General features: G+C 43.5%; 1 protein-coding gene across 2 annotated transcripts in view; it reads left to right on the top strand.

The window, feature by feature from the left end:
- RYK (receptor like tyrosine kinase) overlaps positions 1–18084 on the top strand; it is an 83270-nt gene that overhangs the window by 12358 nt on the left and 52828 nt on the right. For both annotated transcript variants that reach the window (XM_056121350.1, XM_056121349.1), the window contains exon 2: positions 11107–11228. In XM_056121350.1, the coding sequence (XP_055977325.1) occupies positions 11107–11228 (122 nt within the window). The remainder of the gene's footprint in view (positions 1–11106; positions 11229–18084) is intronic.

Here is an 18084-nt window from a genome sequence, read left to right as displayed (position 1 = left end):
ATTTAAAATGAATGCTTATTCAACAGTATTAGTATTATCGCAGATGTTGTGTATGAAAATGCTGCATAGTCCAAGGACTAATTTATTTTAGTTAGTGATGGGGGATATGCATGTTTTGGAATAGAAACCAAAGTCATTGGCTGTTAGAGGTAATTGAGATGTATGGTTGCTTTCAGTAGCAACATTTATCATTACTCATTGAACCATTATTTATTGAGTCTATTCTAGGCCATATTTAAGGACTTGGCATATTTAATGAATAAAACAAAGATCTCTATCGTCATGAATGAGCTTGTAGTAGAGGGCTAGTGATTTGCCTCAGAAACCAGCTAACTTTGGAACTATACTCAAAGTCAGCACTTCTTTTGCATCTTTTGCTGGTCAGGAGAAGTGATGAGTTGGTTCTCCATTGTGCTTTGACCCCTTTTGACATACCAGCCCACTTTTGTTACTAATAGTCTTATGGCCAATTTGTAATAGGAGTATATGTCTGTTACGAGTTGGATGTAAAGAAGTTGAATGGTGATCATGCCACATCATGAATTAGTTTCTCCCTCTCTGTTATAGGGTAGTATCTGCGATGCATATATGAACTTCGTGGGGTGAAGGTGTTGAAAAGGGATTTGGGTGGTGCTTGGGGGATTGCTGCCTATAGTGTTTGGTGGACCATAGTGCTGGGGGTTGTTCTGCGGTAGGCCAGTTTGGCAGGCGCCTTATCTCTGTACTATATTTCTGGTATCCAGATGATTTTATATGTCTATTTGGTTTTGGTTCACACCTGGCAGTGCTCAAGGGGGGTTCTGGCTCTGTGCTCAGAAGTGACCCTTGGCTGTGCTTGGGGATGATATGTGGTATTGGGGATCAAACAAGGCAGGAGGTGCCTTAACCCTTGCACTGTTTTTCTAGCCCAGATCATTTTCTTTATTTTTAAAATTTTTTAAAAAAAACTATTTTTAATAAAGTTGTTTATGATTTGTTACATATTCAGTATTTCGAAACCAGTCCCACCACTGTTATTTCCAATTTTTCCAGCTACCCCTCAAGCCTGCCCCGATAGCAGCCCTGCATCATGTATTTAATATTGCTTATTATAAGTAATTTGTTAAAAATCATCAAAAATGTTTCCTTAGAAGAAAGTGTATGAAGATTTTGTATCTCACCATGGAGTCCTTAAGCCCTTGTCTAAGGGATTACTGACATGCTGTTACAGTATAGCCTTGTGTGTTTATATCTTGTTAATCGAGATTGGTTGCCTTCTACGTTACATCCCATCCAATGTGGTGTGCTATTTCTGATTTATCAGTGATGTAGAGTTTGAGAACTTACAGGAATTCGAAAATTTCGAATGGGGTGATACACCAGGAGTTAAATTTTAACTGGATTGTGACACTGAGTGCTCCGGGCAGCTCAGCCTGGTGCGGGGTCTGAAAGCATCGCTGCAACTGGATCTTTTTCTCTAAACAAAGCTGGAACCAGTAATAGTTATTGACTGGAGACTGGACGGCTTTGCACTACAGCAGGACTTGCTTCGTATTTTGTATTTTTTCTTTAGAGATTATGATTGTATTTCTGTTATTATCCTTGGGTATAGGCAACAGCTTTTTTTTGGGGGGGTGGTGACTCTCAAGAGTATTCAAGGGGCCACTTAGGTGATTCTTGGCTAATAAGACCATGGCTCAGTGTGAGGCTTGAGGAGGAAGTGCTGTGAGTGTCCTGGGATTGCCTGTACCACACCCAATGGTTCTTGGCACTCTCTCCATAGCCGCATCTCAGGGACAACGAGGGTGGTGCACCTGTCACCTGTTAGTGCCATGGCAGGTGTTCTTCTCTGCAGGAGATGAAGAAGAAGGAATGGGGTGGGGGCACAGTCATATTTTAGTTTCAACCAGGTTCAGTTAAGAAGCTGGAGCTTGCGGGAGACTTATGTGATAAGTTGAATCAGCAGAATAACATTCAAAATCTTAATTTAGTTACATTATTTGTTGCTTATTGAACAACTGTGGGGATTAAAGTTAAAAAAATTTGGGGGGCAGGTATTAACTCCTTGTACCTGGGCTTGGGGGATCCAACCTGGGTCAGTCACATGTGAGAGACATGTAAGGCCTTTATACTGTACTGTCTTCTTGGCTGGGATTAACATTTTATATGCTTTTGGTATTTTTTCCTTGGAGGGGAGGGCAGAATTTCACACCCAGCAGGGCTGGGGACTGTTCCCAGCTGAGGACTTGGGGGTTCCCTTTCTGCAGTGCTGAGTGCTTCCCATGTGGTTCTGGGAATTGAACCCGCTACAGCATGCAAAAACTTGTGCTCCAGGGGGCTGGAGTGATAGCACAGCAAGTGGGGCATTTGCCTTGAATGCAGCCAACAAGGGTCCAATTCCCAGCATCCTTATGGTCCCCTGAGCACTGCCAGGAGTAATTCCTGAGTGCAAAGCCGGGAGTAGCCCCTGTGCATCACCAGGTGTGACCCAAAAAGGAAAAAACCCAAAACCAAACAAACAAAACACCTTGTGCTCCAGGGTTTGAACCACCTCTTTTACGGCGCCCCTTTCCTACAGTTTGGCATTTGTAGTTCTGTCTTAGGCTGTTAAATATGATATCTGAGCTAATTTTCTAGGCAGTTTTCTAGTATTATATTCTGAATTTTTCTAGGACTGAAGCTGTACTCGATGATGATGTACACATTATTTTATTGTTTCAGTCCACCCCTTTACAGAAAATCATGTAGTTTTCCCCATCCAAATCGAAGTGAACCAACAGAAAGTGCCTCCCAATTGCACCCTCATACGGGGGCTTCTACCACCCTGTAGATCATTCCAGTGCCCCTTGGAGAATGTATGACTCACTTTGGGAAACACTGTTATAGTGTATTTAGTGACTGTGGCTTTTTGCTTATATGCCATACTGTCCTTAGAACCTAGATTATTTTTACTGAACATATTTCACTTAAATTTTGACTAACATTTGCAAATTATTGATGATACCATAGAATAGAGTTTGGGCTGACATCTGGAAACCAGGAGTGATGTCATAGAACAGTAGAATTTTTAGCCAAGGGGAATGAATGTCTTCTTGTTGTGCTCCCCTGTTACTAGCTGAGAAAATTGATGCCTGGAAAAGGTGACTGAATAATTGATAGTCAATTAATTCTACATTTTTTTCAGACCTCTTGTTTTCTTTCCATAACCGATATCTAATTGCTCTAAAACACTGTTTTTCTTAAAATCCATCTTTTATATAATTTTTTGGTGTTGTTGTTTTGGGGCCCCACAGTGCTCTGGGGTTTGCTCCTGATGGTGTTTGGGGACCATGTGGTGGCAAGGATGAAATCTTGGACTCCAGTGCGCAAAGCGTGTGCACTTGCCTGAGGAACTTTCTCCTCCCCCTGGGATTTTTTTCTTTTTTTTTTAATCACTAGCCAGCCATTTGTGCGTTTAACTCTTTGAGTAGAGGTACCAGTTGATTGGCTGGTATGTAAATATTCTAGAACCTGAGCCCTGCTTTCGAAGTGTGCCAGTTTCTTTTGTTTTAAGCTATAAAGGTAGCTGTTTTAATAAAAGGATGTCACTTTCACCTTTAGCGCTGTCACCAACCACTTATGTGACCTTGAACAGTTGACCGGCTTAAAAATGATCTGGGAAAACAATTGAATTATTGAGTTATTTGAATTTCAGTTGAACACAGGTCTGGTCATATAGAATGGAGGCCTAGAGTTACCTTTGAATTTAAGATTATGTAGGTTAACACTTATTTTTCTCAGCGGGTATTGAGTGTTTTGCAGTGTTAATAAATTTTTCAGCTCAGAATTTAGGATATTTAAAAATAAAATCATGGAAAAAAAGTTTGGGTGTTTTTTTGTTTTTGTGTTTTTTTTTGGGGGGGGTGGGAAATTGGACCATAAACAGCAGTGCTTAGGAGCTACTGTGTGCAGGGAATTGGATGTCAGTCCAGTGCAAGGTGAAAGAGCCTTAACTCCTCACTAAATATCCTGCACTAAATGCTTCCAAACCAGAAAGTGTCATATTTTCTAACCAGAGAGCAGTATTCCTACTTTGCTGGAATTGGCCGTGAGAAACTTAAGTCTGGCTATTCTAATTGAACAACAGAAGTGTTTTTCCTCTTTCGACAACACAAATGTTTTATGCACGTATGTAGTCCACGGCACTCTCGTCCCTCCAGCTGCCAGAGGAATTCCTTTCCGTGCTCCACCCTTCAGTTACCTTCTCTGCCATCATTTCTGGGACGTCTCAGGCTGTTTCCTACACCTGATTTTCTCTTATGAATGTTTCCTCATAATCTTTTCCAGTCCCGGGAAGCTATTTTTATTACAGTTCCTCCCAGTTCATGGGGCCGTCGCTGTGGTAAACTTTTTATTTTCTTTGAAAGAAGTAGTAATTTGGGGCTTGGGTTTTATCCCAGGCACCACCACTCCCACCTCCCCCAAACCACACATACACAAACATACACATACAAAAACACACACACGTTTGGGGCGGGGATTGACCGGGAAGATTACTCAAATAGTAGAGCACATGCCAAGCACACGCAAGACCTGGGATTTAATCCTCAGAATCACATGACCCACTAGCACCGATGGGTGTGGCCCTGATGCTGGCCTCCAGGGCCACCGGCCAGAGCAGCGTGGCATTCTGAGCTTGAGGCCCAGACTGTGTGCTAGACCCAGCATTGCCAGGAGAGGCCCCTTGGAGCTCCTCTGGACGTCGCCCCAACAAGAAAGGTTATAACTTGGTGAATTGAAACTCGTATAACATGAACTTATCATATTCAGGGGAACAGTTTAGTACTACTTTGTTCATGTATCATGCTGTGCAGCTATCATCTTGGTCTACTTTCAGAACATTTTTCTCACGCCAGAGAAAAACCCATTAGGCAGTTCCTTCTCATCCTAGTCTCCTTCCATCCCTTGGCAACCTGTAATTTACATCCCTGTCGCTCTGAATTCTGTTCTGGATAGTTCATATAAGTGGAGTCATGCTATCTAATTTTGCATTGGCTTTTATTTAACACAGTGTTTTGGAAGGCTACCCTATTTCTTTTTTTAATTTTATTGAATCACTTTAAGATAGTTACAAGCTTTCATGTTTGGGTTACAATTACACAATGATCAAACACCACCCCTCCACCAGTGCACATTCCTCCCCACCAGTATCCCCAGAATACCCCCCCCCCCTTTTTTACCCTCCCTCTACCTCCATGGCAGACAATATTCCACATACTCTCTCTCTGCTTTTGGGCATTATGGTTTGCAATGCAGACCCTGAGAGGTTACCATGTTTGGTCCATTATCTACTTTCAGCACACATCTCCCATTCCGACCTGTTCCTCCAGCCATCATTTTTTTAGTGATCCCTTCTCTATTCCAACTGCCTTCTCCCCTTTGCTCATGAGGCAGGCTTCCGGCTATGGAGCAATCCTCCTGTCCCGTGTATCCTCTATCCTTAGGTGTCAGCCTCATGTTATGTTGTTTTATACTCCACAAATGAGTGCAGTTGGAAGGTTATCCTATTATGGAGTATATTAGTACTAAAGTCCTTTCTAGTTCCTATATGCAAATATAGATCTCTTCATGTAGATATCTTTGTATATTTGCTTTCCCATTTATCTGTTGTGGCTTTTTCCCATTTGTCTTTTCCACATTTATATCATAACAGATAATGCTGTTCTGAATGTATGTTCATGCACATGTATTTGATTGAGTACTTGAACATTTGATTGAATACCTGTTTTCAGTTTGGGATATATACCTGGAAGTAGAATTATAGGAGTAGAATTACACAGTAGTTCTGTAATCTTGTGATTCTATGTTTTATACTCTGAGATACCAAGAGTAACTAATCCACTTTGCGTTCCAGCAAGTAATAAACAGATGCTTGTTTCTCTACATGCTCACCAGCATGTTCAGTTTTCAGTTTTTTTTGTTTATAGGCATCTCTTGCTCTTTTGATTTGCACTCTCTCAATGACTAATGGTGACCATATTTTCCTGTTTTGTTGGGCATGTATATATCTTTCTTTGAAGAAATGCGTATTCAAGTGCCTTGCCCATTTTTAATCTTTTATTTTTACGTTTTGATTTTGGATCCGATTTTTTGAGTTCGATTCCTCCACCCCTCTTGGAGAGCCCGGCAAGCTACCGAGAGTATCTTGCCCGCACGCAGAGCCTGGCACGCTACCCATGATGTATTCGATATGCCAAACACAGTAACAACAAAGTCTCCAAAGGAGACATTACTGGGCCCGCTCGAGCAACTCGATGAACAACTGGAGGACAGACAGACAGACAGATTTTGGGTCCACAACTGGTGATTCTCAGGTTACTTCTGGCTCTGTGCCAAGGAATTACTCCTTTTCGTGCTCCGGGGACTATATGGGATGCTGGAGATCAAACCCAAGTGGACCACGTACAATGCTAGTCTTTCAATTTGAATTGAAATCATATTCATATTTTCATTGAGAAAATTCGATTCTCATTTAACAAAATTCCAAATTCTTATTTTCCATTTTTATTGAGGTACTGTGATTGTATTCAATACTGTTAATGATCCTTCCATGCATAATATACTTAGACCAGAGTACCTACTTCAAATCCTTTTCAGGCAGGAAAAATGTCTTAGTTAACAAAGAATGCCATAATTCAAAACAAATATTTAAAAAGCTCTGGTCATAAAACAGCCAACTCTTTTTTAATGATCATATAGCAATTTTAGTATCCCAGTCTATGGTAGGGAAATTCAAATTGTCAGTTTATTTTGGTGGCCATTAAATATTTATAGATATGAATCTCTGCATTCCAAACTGTCAGCAGCTATGAATATTCATTCATTTATTTGAGAATAGAAATCCTAATTATGTAGTGACTCTCAGTTGTGGGGATAACTTCATTCAGGGTTATACTGTTTTTATTATCATTACAGACTGAAGGGAAGGTTGGGAGTGGGGACACTGAGAGTCGCCTAGAGTAAGAACGGAGGAGAGGGGAACATATGGAAATATTTTGTTGGTGTTTCCTGAGTGGTGCTCAGGGAACTCTGGGGCCATTTCCGGTGATTCTCTGGCCGACTGGGCCAGAGGGTTCAATATGATGTGATGCTTCTTGGGCCATGATGGTACTAAGGGGCCACCAAGCCACCCCTGGTAGTGCCAGGGGTTTCCAGGGCTATACCTGTTAATGCTGGGGCAGGGCCAGGCATTGTGGTCATGGGGATCAAACTGGAGTTGGGTCCATTCAAAATATGCATCCTAATCCCTGAACTGTCTTTTTAAATTTTATTTATTTTATTTTCATAGGCTTGTTCACAGTGATTTATTACATTCAGTGTTCCAGCACCAATCCCACCACATTACCCCTTACCCATCACCATTATTCCAAATTTTCCCAACCACCATCCAAGCCTGCCCCAATAGCAGATCCTAAATAATTTATTTTGTATTGCTTGTTATGAATAATTCTCTAAAAACAATCAAAAAGGGTTTCTTTAGAATAAAGTGTGTGAAGATTGTTGAATCTCACCCTGGAGCTGTCAAGCCCTTGTAGAAGAGATTATTAACATGTTGCTACAAGTTGAACCTTGTGTGCTAATATCTTTTTTTCTTCTTTCTGTTTTTTTTTTTTTATTAGTGAAACACCATGAGGTACAGTTGTAGACTTACAAATTTTTGTGCTTGGGTTCCAATTATACAATGATCAAATACCCATCCCTCCACCAGTGCCCATTTCCCATCACCACGGATCCCAGTATCCCTCCCACCCCCCATCTCCCCCATCCCACCCTGCCTCTGTGGCAGGGCATTCCCCTCTGTTCTCTCTCTCCTTTTGGTGTTGTGGTTTGCAAAAGAAACATTGAGTGGCAATCATGTTTGGTCTATAGTCTACTTTCAGCATGCTTTTCCCATCCTGGGAGGATCCTCCAGACACCCTGTATTTGGTGCTCCCTTTTCTATCTGAATTGCCCTTTCCCCTAGAATACCCGGCTGGCCTCTTAGCTATGGAGTAATCCTCCTGGTGTTGATCTCAGCTATTCTTGGGTATTAATCTCATATTTTGTTATTTTTATATCCCCCAGATGAATGCAATCTTTCTATGTCTATCCCTCTCTTTCTGATTCATTTCGTTTAGCATGATACTTTCCATATTGTACCACTTGTATGTAAATTTCATGACTTCATCTCTTCTAAAAGCTACATAGTACTCCATTGTGTAGATGTACCAAAGTTTCTTTAACCAGTCATCTGTTCTTGGGCATTCAGGTTTCTTCCAGTTTCTGGCTATTGTAAAGAGTGCTGCAATGAACAAACAAGTGCAGATGTTACTTCGATTATACTTTTTTGCCTCTCTGGGATATATTCCCAGGAGTGGTGTTGCTGGGTCAAATGGGAGCTCAATTTCTAATTTTTGGAGAATCGTCCATACTGTTTTCCAAAAGGGCTGAACCAGTCGGCATTCCCACCAGCAATGAAGGAGGGTCCCTTTCTCGCCACATTTGTGCCAGTGTGCTAATATTTTTTTAAATTGAAATTGGTTTATAGTTTGCTGCAGGTTGACTTTAGGTTGACCTTTTGACCACTCACTACTTTCTGACTAGCCGATATGCCAAAAACAGTAACAAGGCTCACAATTTGTTGTGAGATGTTACTGGTGCCCGCTCGAGCAAATTGATGAACAACGGGAGGACAGTGCTACAGTGAAATTGGTTGCCTTCTACCTTACATCCTATCCAGTGTGTGCTACTGCTAGTATATCAGTGTTGTAGGATATGAAATGTCACATGACCACACTCCACGAATTCTAAAATTTTAAATAGGGTGATAAATCACAGTCACGATCATCCTGTTGTTCGTCGATTGCCTCGAGCAGGCACCAGTAACGTCTCCTTCGTCCTAGCCCTGAGATTTTAAAAAGTGCCACATTCGAGGCTCTTTCAGGGTCAAGAGAATGAGACCCATCATTGTTACTGGTATTTGGCATATTGGGTACGCCACGGGGAGTTTGCCAGACTCTGCCATGTGGGCAGGTTACATTCGGTAGCCTGCCAGGTTGTCCAAAGTAAGAATGAGGTAGAAAGATGTCGCGCTTCCGGGAGCTGGGTTTTATAGTCTCTGGGTCTTGGCCGTTGATGGGATTACACGGCGCTGGGCGGGGTGGGGGTGGGGGAGGTCAGTTGATGGGCATGACCCCGGCCTACTGGAAGATGGAGGATCTGGGTGGAGGATGCTCATTCCCGATCCGAGCAGGCTTGGAGATGTCAGCCTCGGGACCCACATGCCAGTGTTCCTCTGCCGGTACCTTCATGCGTGTGGAGAGTGGTCTCAGCATGGTTGTGGCTGGTTCTAGAGGTCTTCGGCTGCCGGGGCTCTGCTCGGGGCGGAGAGGGAAACTCAACCCGCCCCCCTCCAAAGGGCCCCGGCGAGCACAGCCAGGCGTGGGGGCAGGAGACTCTGCGATGTTAAAGGGCGATAAAGCTGGACTTAAATTTTTAACTGGATGGTGACTCTGGGGTCTGAGGAATCTGCAGCTTGTTGATCACTTCGGAGATTTATTTGTGAGTCTCTGGATCATGACGGCTAATGAGCTTATATGGCACCAGATGCAGTTCATGGGGGGCGGTTGCCCATCCCTGACTTGGTGCGAGCCTGGAGATTTCAGTCACAAAACCACATAACTGAGTTTTTCAGCAGATTTACTTATGACTGAGGCTCTTCCTAGCCTCTGGAGATCAGCCGTGAACATGGCAGTGTCTGGGTTCTAGGGGTATTCAGTTGCTGGGGCTCTATTAGGGCAGTTGGTGGGACTCACCCATCTCCCAGTGGGGTGCCCCGGATATGAGTGAACTATCTCTTTAACCTCATAACTCTTATAAAGTGTTTCCAGAGATCTTCATTGTTCTTTTTAATCCCTCAGTTCTAACAACCATCTATACATTACAATGACTCATTTCTATGGACTGTAGCTATATGAATTGCTCTGCCTTCAAGATCTTAAGCTGCGGTCAGTAGCTCGGAACTCTTCTAGTACTGTTCAGTGTTAGAACAGCAATTCTCTGAACTCATGAATATCTTCTGTGTCTGCAGTTTGGTTTCTCCTATTTTCTTCCTTTTGGCTCTCAACCTCAGTACCTTCTATTAGTTTTTTTATCGGTAACCTCAGGTCTCTTGGTCTAGTCTATGTCAGACATGCATACCCCATTGTGAAATGGCCCCTCCTGCTCCCCACCTTCTCTGTAAGTGGTAGGATGAGGAGCATGACAGCACTGGAGACTGTTATTTCTTGGAAGTTGGATGTGACTCTGGTTGAGAAGTTGATAGGAGAATGAATGAAATTTCAGAGTTACTTTGCCAGCTTTTCTTGGGCATCAGGTACTTGTGCTGTATCTGCAGGACTAACTTGTGTTTAACAGGTGTTTATTGAGAGGCCAGGGAGATAGGTCAGTTGACTGTGCTCGTGGAGGCCCAGGTTCTACCCCCACTTCCTGTCACCTGAGCACTTGACCAAGTGAGCATTTAGTCCTGGAGCAATACTGAGTAGGGCCCCCAAAGCATTTGTGTTTTCTCAGCATATGTTTTATGCACACAGCCATCCTCAGGAGATGAGGAGAAATACGGTGTTGTCCACCTTTACAGTCTCAAGTAGGAAAGGGGCGAGAGTGTTTGCAGAGTGCAGTATTGCAAGCGCTGTCAGACTTGATAGGGAGCAAGTTACTCAGGCTGGGGTGGCAGCCTTGGGTCACACTTACGCTTTCCCCAAGGTGCCTTTCTCCCATCCAAACTCAGTCACTTCAGGAAAGTGTAGGAGGTTTCTGTCCGGTTCCCTGAAGGAAAGAGGCCAGACTGCCCTCAGAAGAGAGAGGTCACCATCGGCACAATTGCTGCCTTGTTGAGTTCTTGTTTCTTTGTGGGTGTTGATGAACACGGTGTCTTTTCTGCTTCTTGGGGCAGTACCTCTGCGATGTGTTCGTGGTGCCCACTCCCACACATCCATGTTCTCCCCCCCTCTATTGTGAATGCTCCAAGTGCTGATGGGTAGTATCTTAAGTGGGTGTTTCGGGTGTGTTTGCGTGTGTTTAATTCTTGTTCCCTGTTTTTCCCCCCAGGTCTTGATGCAGAACTTTATTATGTGAGAAACGACCTTATTAGTCACTATGCTCTATCTTTTAACCTGCTAGTACCCAGTGAGACAAATTTCCTGCACTTCACTTGGCATGCAAAATCCAAGGTAAGAGAGTGGGCAGCCGCCGACCCCAGGACAGGCTCTGAGGCCAGGGCAAGTTTGTGTCTCAGGGTGGGCTGCTCTCTGCTGTCCCAGAGAGTCGGTGGGGTGTGTGTGTATATGGGGGGGGGGGGGGCGGCTGGAGCAGTCCAGGATATTCCAGAATTGTATTTAAAATTTGTCACCTATTCCTCCGGAATTTCTGAAGTCCTTTAAAGTGCAGGTAGCCATCCTTGATGTGCATTTAGGACGCACCCATCCTCGGCTGGAAGAGGGGACGGTGGGGCCCATTAGCGGTGCTATCACAGGGGGAGTCCCTGGGGGGAGGCTGGGGAGTGGTGAGACAGATGTCAGGTGGGTTTGGTTCAGCGCCTCTTGTTCTCCCATGTGTGAAGGAAGGTGCAGCACGAGCAGGCACCCAATGGACTGTGACCAGGCACCCCTGGCCGAAAGGAATCTGTGGCCTGGTGTGTTGTTGCCGAATTCTTGACATATTTTCTATGTCTGGGCTCCTTGAACCTGCTAACTTCTCCCAGTGGTCAAAGAGTTGGAAGCTAATACAGAGCCTCTCCTGTCTTTCATCAGTTTTCTGTATAGGTATTTGCGTAGGATTTCATATGAGGAAGTGAGAATATTTATTTATTGGTTATGGAGATCAATTTCACTGCCTCACACACAGAGCTGTTTCCCTGACTGTAGTTCTTAGTTTTGCGTGTGTTTTCAGTATTATAAAGTGTTATCGAGAGAGAGGGGAGAAATAGAGAAGAGAGAGATAGTGAGTGCGAGAGAAAGCCCAGCAAGCCCCATGCCACCTTAGCTCCCTGCCACTGCTTTGTGCCTTTGTGAGTAATCCTTGAGCACAGAGCTGGGAATAGCTCCTGATGCCCCCAAACCAAATTGGATAATTTAAGAAACAGATTTAAAGTCTTTGTACATGATACAGGTTTTTTAAAAGTTTTCTATTTTGGTACAATAGTGGTTATTGGGAAAATTAAATTATTGTAAAAAGTTTTAAGAACTGTTAAGATTTTGTTGTTGACATCCATTTTTTTTTAGATTTTTATTAGTGAAACACCATGAGGTACAGTTGTAGATTTAAACATTTTTGTGCTTGGGTTTCAGTTATACAATGATTGAATACCCATCCCTCCACCAGTGCCCATTCTCCACCACCACTGATCCCAGTATCCCTCCCACCCCCCCACCCCCACCCCCCCATCCGACCCTGCCTCTGTGGCAGGGCATTCCCCTTTGTTCTCTCTCTCCTTTTGACACCCATTCTTTCTAAATTGGCATAACTTCTTCGGGACTCATTTTCATTGTAAGTAACCCCAAAAACCTAGCACTGGGTGGGACGTGCCTGTGGAACATTTTAACTTTCCAACAGTATTGCTTTGGATTATCCATAATATGGAGTGTTCTCTTAGTAGCTCTCCTTAGGGTGGAAAAAGCAAAAAACCTTTCTCCTTAGGTTGAGAAATTGAATTCATGTGAAATAATTAAGAACATTAAATAAATGGAAGCTTAGTTGTGTTTAAATATCTAAAGGGTATCTTACTGCTTTCCCTGGGTCTACTGGATGGATCTGGGCAGAGTAGTGACCTTAGGTGTAGTTGGGTATTATTTCCTGTTTGTCCACTTAAAGAAGATGGACTCTTTGATTTTTCTTTTTCCTTTACCCTCCTGAAAATAGCCAAGTAAGTTTGGGGGAACCTCTGGTGTAGATAATTTGGGAAATGTTTTCCTGAGAGAGAGAGAATCTCAGCTCTGTCAGTTTATGATTAGTGCCTGAACGTGTGTGTGTGTGGGGGGGTGGGGGGGTGCACAGCCCATGCTGTTAAACACCGTGGTTGATAAAGTTGTTCATAATACACTTAGGGGATTTTGATGTTTGAATACCAATTCCACCACCAAAGTGAAGTTCTCTCCACGACTGTCCCCATTTACCAAATCAACAGACAAGTCTGCCCCCAGTATATTATTTTATATTGTTTGTTGCAACTAAGTGGCCAAAGGAATTATCAAAAATACTTCAGCAAAAGAAAATACTGTGAGAATTGTTATATCTCACCATGGGGTTCTTAAGTCCTTGTAAGGATTTACTCTGCTCTTTGTTAATACATCCTTCAGTGTTGCTGTTTTAGTTTGTTGAGTTTAGTTGGCTTAGATGCTACTTTCCCTTGTAATTTGGTGTGCTTCTACTGGAATTTCAGTATTGACCAATTAGGAGGTGTTGTATGTAATCACATGGTCCTGGCACTAATTAGGATCTATGGTCTGGGCCAATGAGTGAGAAGTTCTCAGCCTGGATACCCGGAGTACCTGAAATTTTTTGCATTTGGTGTCTCTGCAGAGTATTAGTGAAGTGGTGGTGCCCAACAGTTGGCGTGGCTGCAGGTGGGCTATGGGTGCAGCTGTCGGGGTGAGGATTTGGCCTGTTTCCCCCCCGCCCCCCAGGGCACCCTGTAGCTCTTAGCCAGATTCTTTTTTTTTTGCTTTTTGGGTCACACCTGGCAATACACAGAGGTTACTCCTGGCTCTGCACTCAGGAGTTACTCCTCGTGGTGCTCGGGGACCATATGGGATGCTGGGAATCGAACCCGGGTTGGCCGCGTGCAAAGCAAACGCCCTACCTGCTGTGCTATTGCTCCAGCCCCTCTTAGCCGGATTCTTAAAAGAACCTGAGCTAACATATTTTTCAGTATTTTGTTTGACATTATTGGGAAGGAATAACTTTTAATTTTGATACTACTTCAAGCATGAAGAAAAATGAGAAGAGTACAAATATTTCTCATATACTTTCACCCCTTTTTCTTTACTGAGCTTAGATTTGATTCATTTGCTTACTTTATTATTTTCCTTTCTCCATACTCCAATACCTCACGCTTCCCTCTTTAAGCAGTTTGTAGATGCATTATAAGCATCCTGTCCCTTTATCCTTAAATATATTAGTGTATATTAGAAAAATCTTAACTAACTTAAGTATAGTTGTCAAAATCAGGAATCTTACTATTGATACTCTATTAATTATCTAATACACAGTACTCATATTTTACCAGTTACCCAGAGAGAGAGAGAGAGAGAGAGAGAGAGTGTTTGTGTAAATGATTCTTTTTTTTCTGCTTGAGTCAGGACCATGCAGTAACTTGACATCTCTTTAATCCTGTTAATCAGTAACAGTTTTCACAGCTCTGGATTTCTTCACCCTAACACCTTGACAACATACTGCCTGTTACTTTGCAGAGTGCTGCTGGGTTTGGACCAGCTGAGGTTTCCTCACAATTCCATTCAGGAACGCCTTAGGCAGCGCTGCCGCCCTGTTCCTCACAGGGCACGTGTGGCAGCTTGTCTCACAGCTAGTGCTGGCGGCTCACCAGATTTCTCTCTAAAGTTTTCCTCTTTATGACAGATAATAATTGTGGGGCATAATTTGGAATTACGTCAAAAATAAAATCTCACTTCTCATCACTCTTTCAACCACTGGTTTGTGCATCTGAGTTGAGAAGTAGGTTTCACTTTTCAGCTCCCTCTCTTTGGGGAGGAATGTTCCCTCGCGCTGAAGGACAGCATCAGAAAACCACTGGAAACTATTTGGCTGGGGGTGTTTTAGGTGGAACTCGTGAGGGAGCTGTTCTTGAATTTTAAATGCCCTTATAAATCTGAGATCCTGTGTTTCTGTGAACATCTTCCCAAAAGAGAAGCTTCTTACAGTGTCTTGAAAAATGAGAGCTAATTCTTTGTTTTTCTACTTCTAATGTCGATGAATAAAAAAATAATAATCATTTAGAAATAATGAAAAATGGAATGAAATAGTATTCTGTTCTTAATACTCTACTGACCTTGAACAGGATATATATATTTCTAGGCCAACTTGGGAGAAAAGAATGATGGTACATCGTGAGAATGTTTCCTCAACAGGTATGTGGAGAGTGACTTGTGAATGGAAAGGCAGTGTGTGTTTGTTGGAGTCCAGTAAAACTAAACTCTTTCATGCTTAATTTCCCCCTCCTGTTTTCTGAGGGTCTTTAGGCATTGGGGTCCCCAGGATCGCCTTGGTACGTGAGCAGCATTGAAGATCTTATGGTTGCCCTAGGAGCACTTTAATCCATCAAACCATCTTCCAAGTCTCGACTCATTTCCTTTTAAAAATAAACATACCATGGATGTTTTTATTTGGCACACCTTTTAGGGATCCAACTTTGCTGATGGCATGTGCTTGGACAAGTTTTAGGAGCCTGTCACAGGGAGGAAGTAGATGGAGGACCCTCTGCCACTGTGTCTAGAGTTGAATTCTTTCTACTTTAAAAAGGCTGTCCGCTGTGGTTGGTCTCCTACCAGGTATCATGTCATTTATGTCTGTAGCATATGGTCATACTTTGGTTTATTGGTCAGTTAATATGAGAGGAAGGCCGGAGAGATAGCACATCAGGTAGGGCATTTGCCTTGCACATGGCCGACTCAGGTTCGATTCCTCCACCCCTCTGGGAGAGCCTGGCAAGCTGCCAACAGTATCCCGCCCACACGGCAAAACCTGGCAAGCTACCTGTGACGTATTCGATATGGCAAACAAAGTAACAGCAAGTCTCACAATGGAGACGTTACTGGGCCCACTCAAGCAAATCGATGAATAATGGGAGGACAGTGCTACAGGACAGTGCTACTAATATGAGAAGAAACGAGGACTCAGAACTGGAGAGAGAGTGAGTGGGGTAAAGGAGGCAGGAAGTAGCCGTGATTTGCAGTAGGAGAGTCACCAGAGGATGGGAGATGTAGCAGAGAATTCTTCTCTTGATCTTGTTGGCGCTGGGATGCAGAGTTTCAGAAGGCCGAGGCTCCCAGGCCCTGACACACTACCAGAAACTCCTAATTCTTGTTTCTTAAGATTTTGCCAGAAGATGAAATATTCACTTTTAAAGGCCTTCAGACCCCTTGGCATGTTGGTTAAAGTTGTAGGTATTTTAACATTAGTTTTCACACGTCACAGTCTTTGCTGATAATGTTTTCCAGTATTTACAAGGCTCTTGTCTTTTCTTGCCAAGCAGATTGTAGTCTCCTTAGGGACCAGAGCTTTGTTTAGTTCTTGACACATGTCATGTTGCCTCAGTGAGGGTCAGTAAATGCCATTGGTTAATCGCATTTCCAGATGGGAGGAGAGCTTGGGTATGAGTTCTCTTACAAGGCCACACACTCAAGAAAGGGCAACTACTGTGTGGTTTTAAAAAATAGTTTCTTCTGTATTCCAGAGCTTTCTCCAGTATTCAGGAAAAAAACATAGCAAACATAGCAACTGTATCTGTTAAGTGTTAGTAGATACTTTCTAGAGTTAAAATACAAAGTAGATAAAAAATTGTTGCCAGAATGCTGCTTCTCCCCTCCCCCCCACTTATCTTCACCTCATAGCTGTTCTCTGGTTTCAAGCATTCTTCCTCGTTGTCAGGAGGATCTGCTGGGAATTTGTCCAGAGACCCAATAGCAGCCCCTGGGGCCAGACTGCTGTGTCTGTATGGAAGAGGGTTTCTGTGAGAAAGGCAGCAGTTCTGGTAACTTCAGATAAATTTAAAGGTCATTTGGCTATAGGAAAGTATGTTCACTTTAAATCTCGACAGTGTTCCAGAACAAATTGGCTTTTACTCATCAGCTATTTGCAGTTATCACTTATTTCCAAGTACAGGAAGATTACCAAAAAATGTTTATTTTCTAGCTTGTTCAAATATTTATATTTTCCCTAGTTTCTTTTCTGAAGTATTTGACTAATTATTTTTTTTTCTGATAAGCATCTGCTTAAGTTCCCTTTGTTCCAGTAGATGATAAATTTTAGCCTTTGAACATATCTTTCTTCAAAGGATCATTGGTAAGTGAGATTTAAAAAAAATAGATCTATTCATGCCCAAATATAGAAAATTAGATTTTAATAACTGGCAGTTTCTCCTTTGATCCCAGAAACTTCAATTTAGAAAACTTATCTCTGGAGTGGAGAGAGAATAGAGAGGCAAAGGCACTTGCCTTGCGTGCTGCTGGCCCCGATTTGATCCCCGGCACTGAATATGGCTCTCCAGGCACCAAGAGTGATCCCCGAGCACAGCGAACGTGACCCAAATACCAGACCCACCTGTCCGCCTGTTGTGGCCTGGGTGCTAGCCAAGTGACTCCGAGTCTTGCCTTACGGCTCTGTATTTGGTCCCTGGTGCTGCTGTATGTGCTGAGCGCAGACCCCACAGCTATGCCATTTGTGCCAGCCCCAAGGGACTTTGCCGCCTGTGACCAAATATGCAGGCGCTGCAGCCTGCCATGTGACACCCAGTGAGCACCACAGGGACGTGCCAGTCCCACCCGGGACTGTGTGTGACCCAGATAATCACATCAGAGAAAAGGAAAAAGCTTGGGGCTGGAGCGATAGCACAGTGGGTAGGGCGTTTGCCTTGCACGCAGCCAACATGGCCGACCCGAGTTCGATTCCTCTGCCCCTCTCGGAGAGCCCGGCAAGCTACCGAGAGTATCTCGCCCGCACGGCAGAGCCTGGCAAGCTACCCGTGATGTATTCGATATGCCAAACACAGTAACAACAAGTCTCACGATGGAGATGTTACTGGACCCGCTCGAGCAAATCGATGAACAACGGGAGGACCGTGACCGTGAATGGTTAAAAAAAAAAAAAAATATATATATATATATGTATTGGGGGCCTCCATGGCTGTGCTCAGGGCTGGGCCACTTAGAGCTTTGGCTCAGTGGAGCATCGTGGTTTGGTGCTTGGGCTTGGCAGTGTGGCACTGCCCAGGCCTGGTGTTCCACCCCTTTGAGCTTCCCCGGATTACATGTTTAGACAGTCCCTGAAGCAGGGAACCGTAAAGGGCCCGACTTC

This window comes from Sorex fumeus, unplaced genomic scaffold, assembly GCF_029834395.1.
Source record: "Sorex fumeus unplaced genomic scaffold, SorFum_2.1 ptg000044l, whole genome shotgun sequence".
In the NCBI taxonomy this organism is placed as follows: Eukaryota; Metazoa; Chordata; class Mammalia; order Eulipotyphla; family Soricidae; genus Sorex; species Sorex fumeus.
Note: the sequence above shows the minus strand (reverse complement) of the source record. Positions and strands in the feature narration are given on the sequence as shown.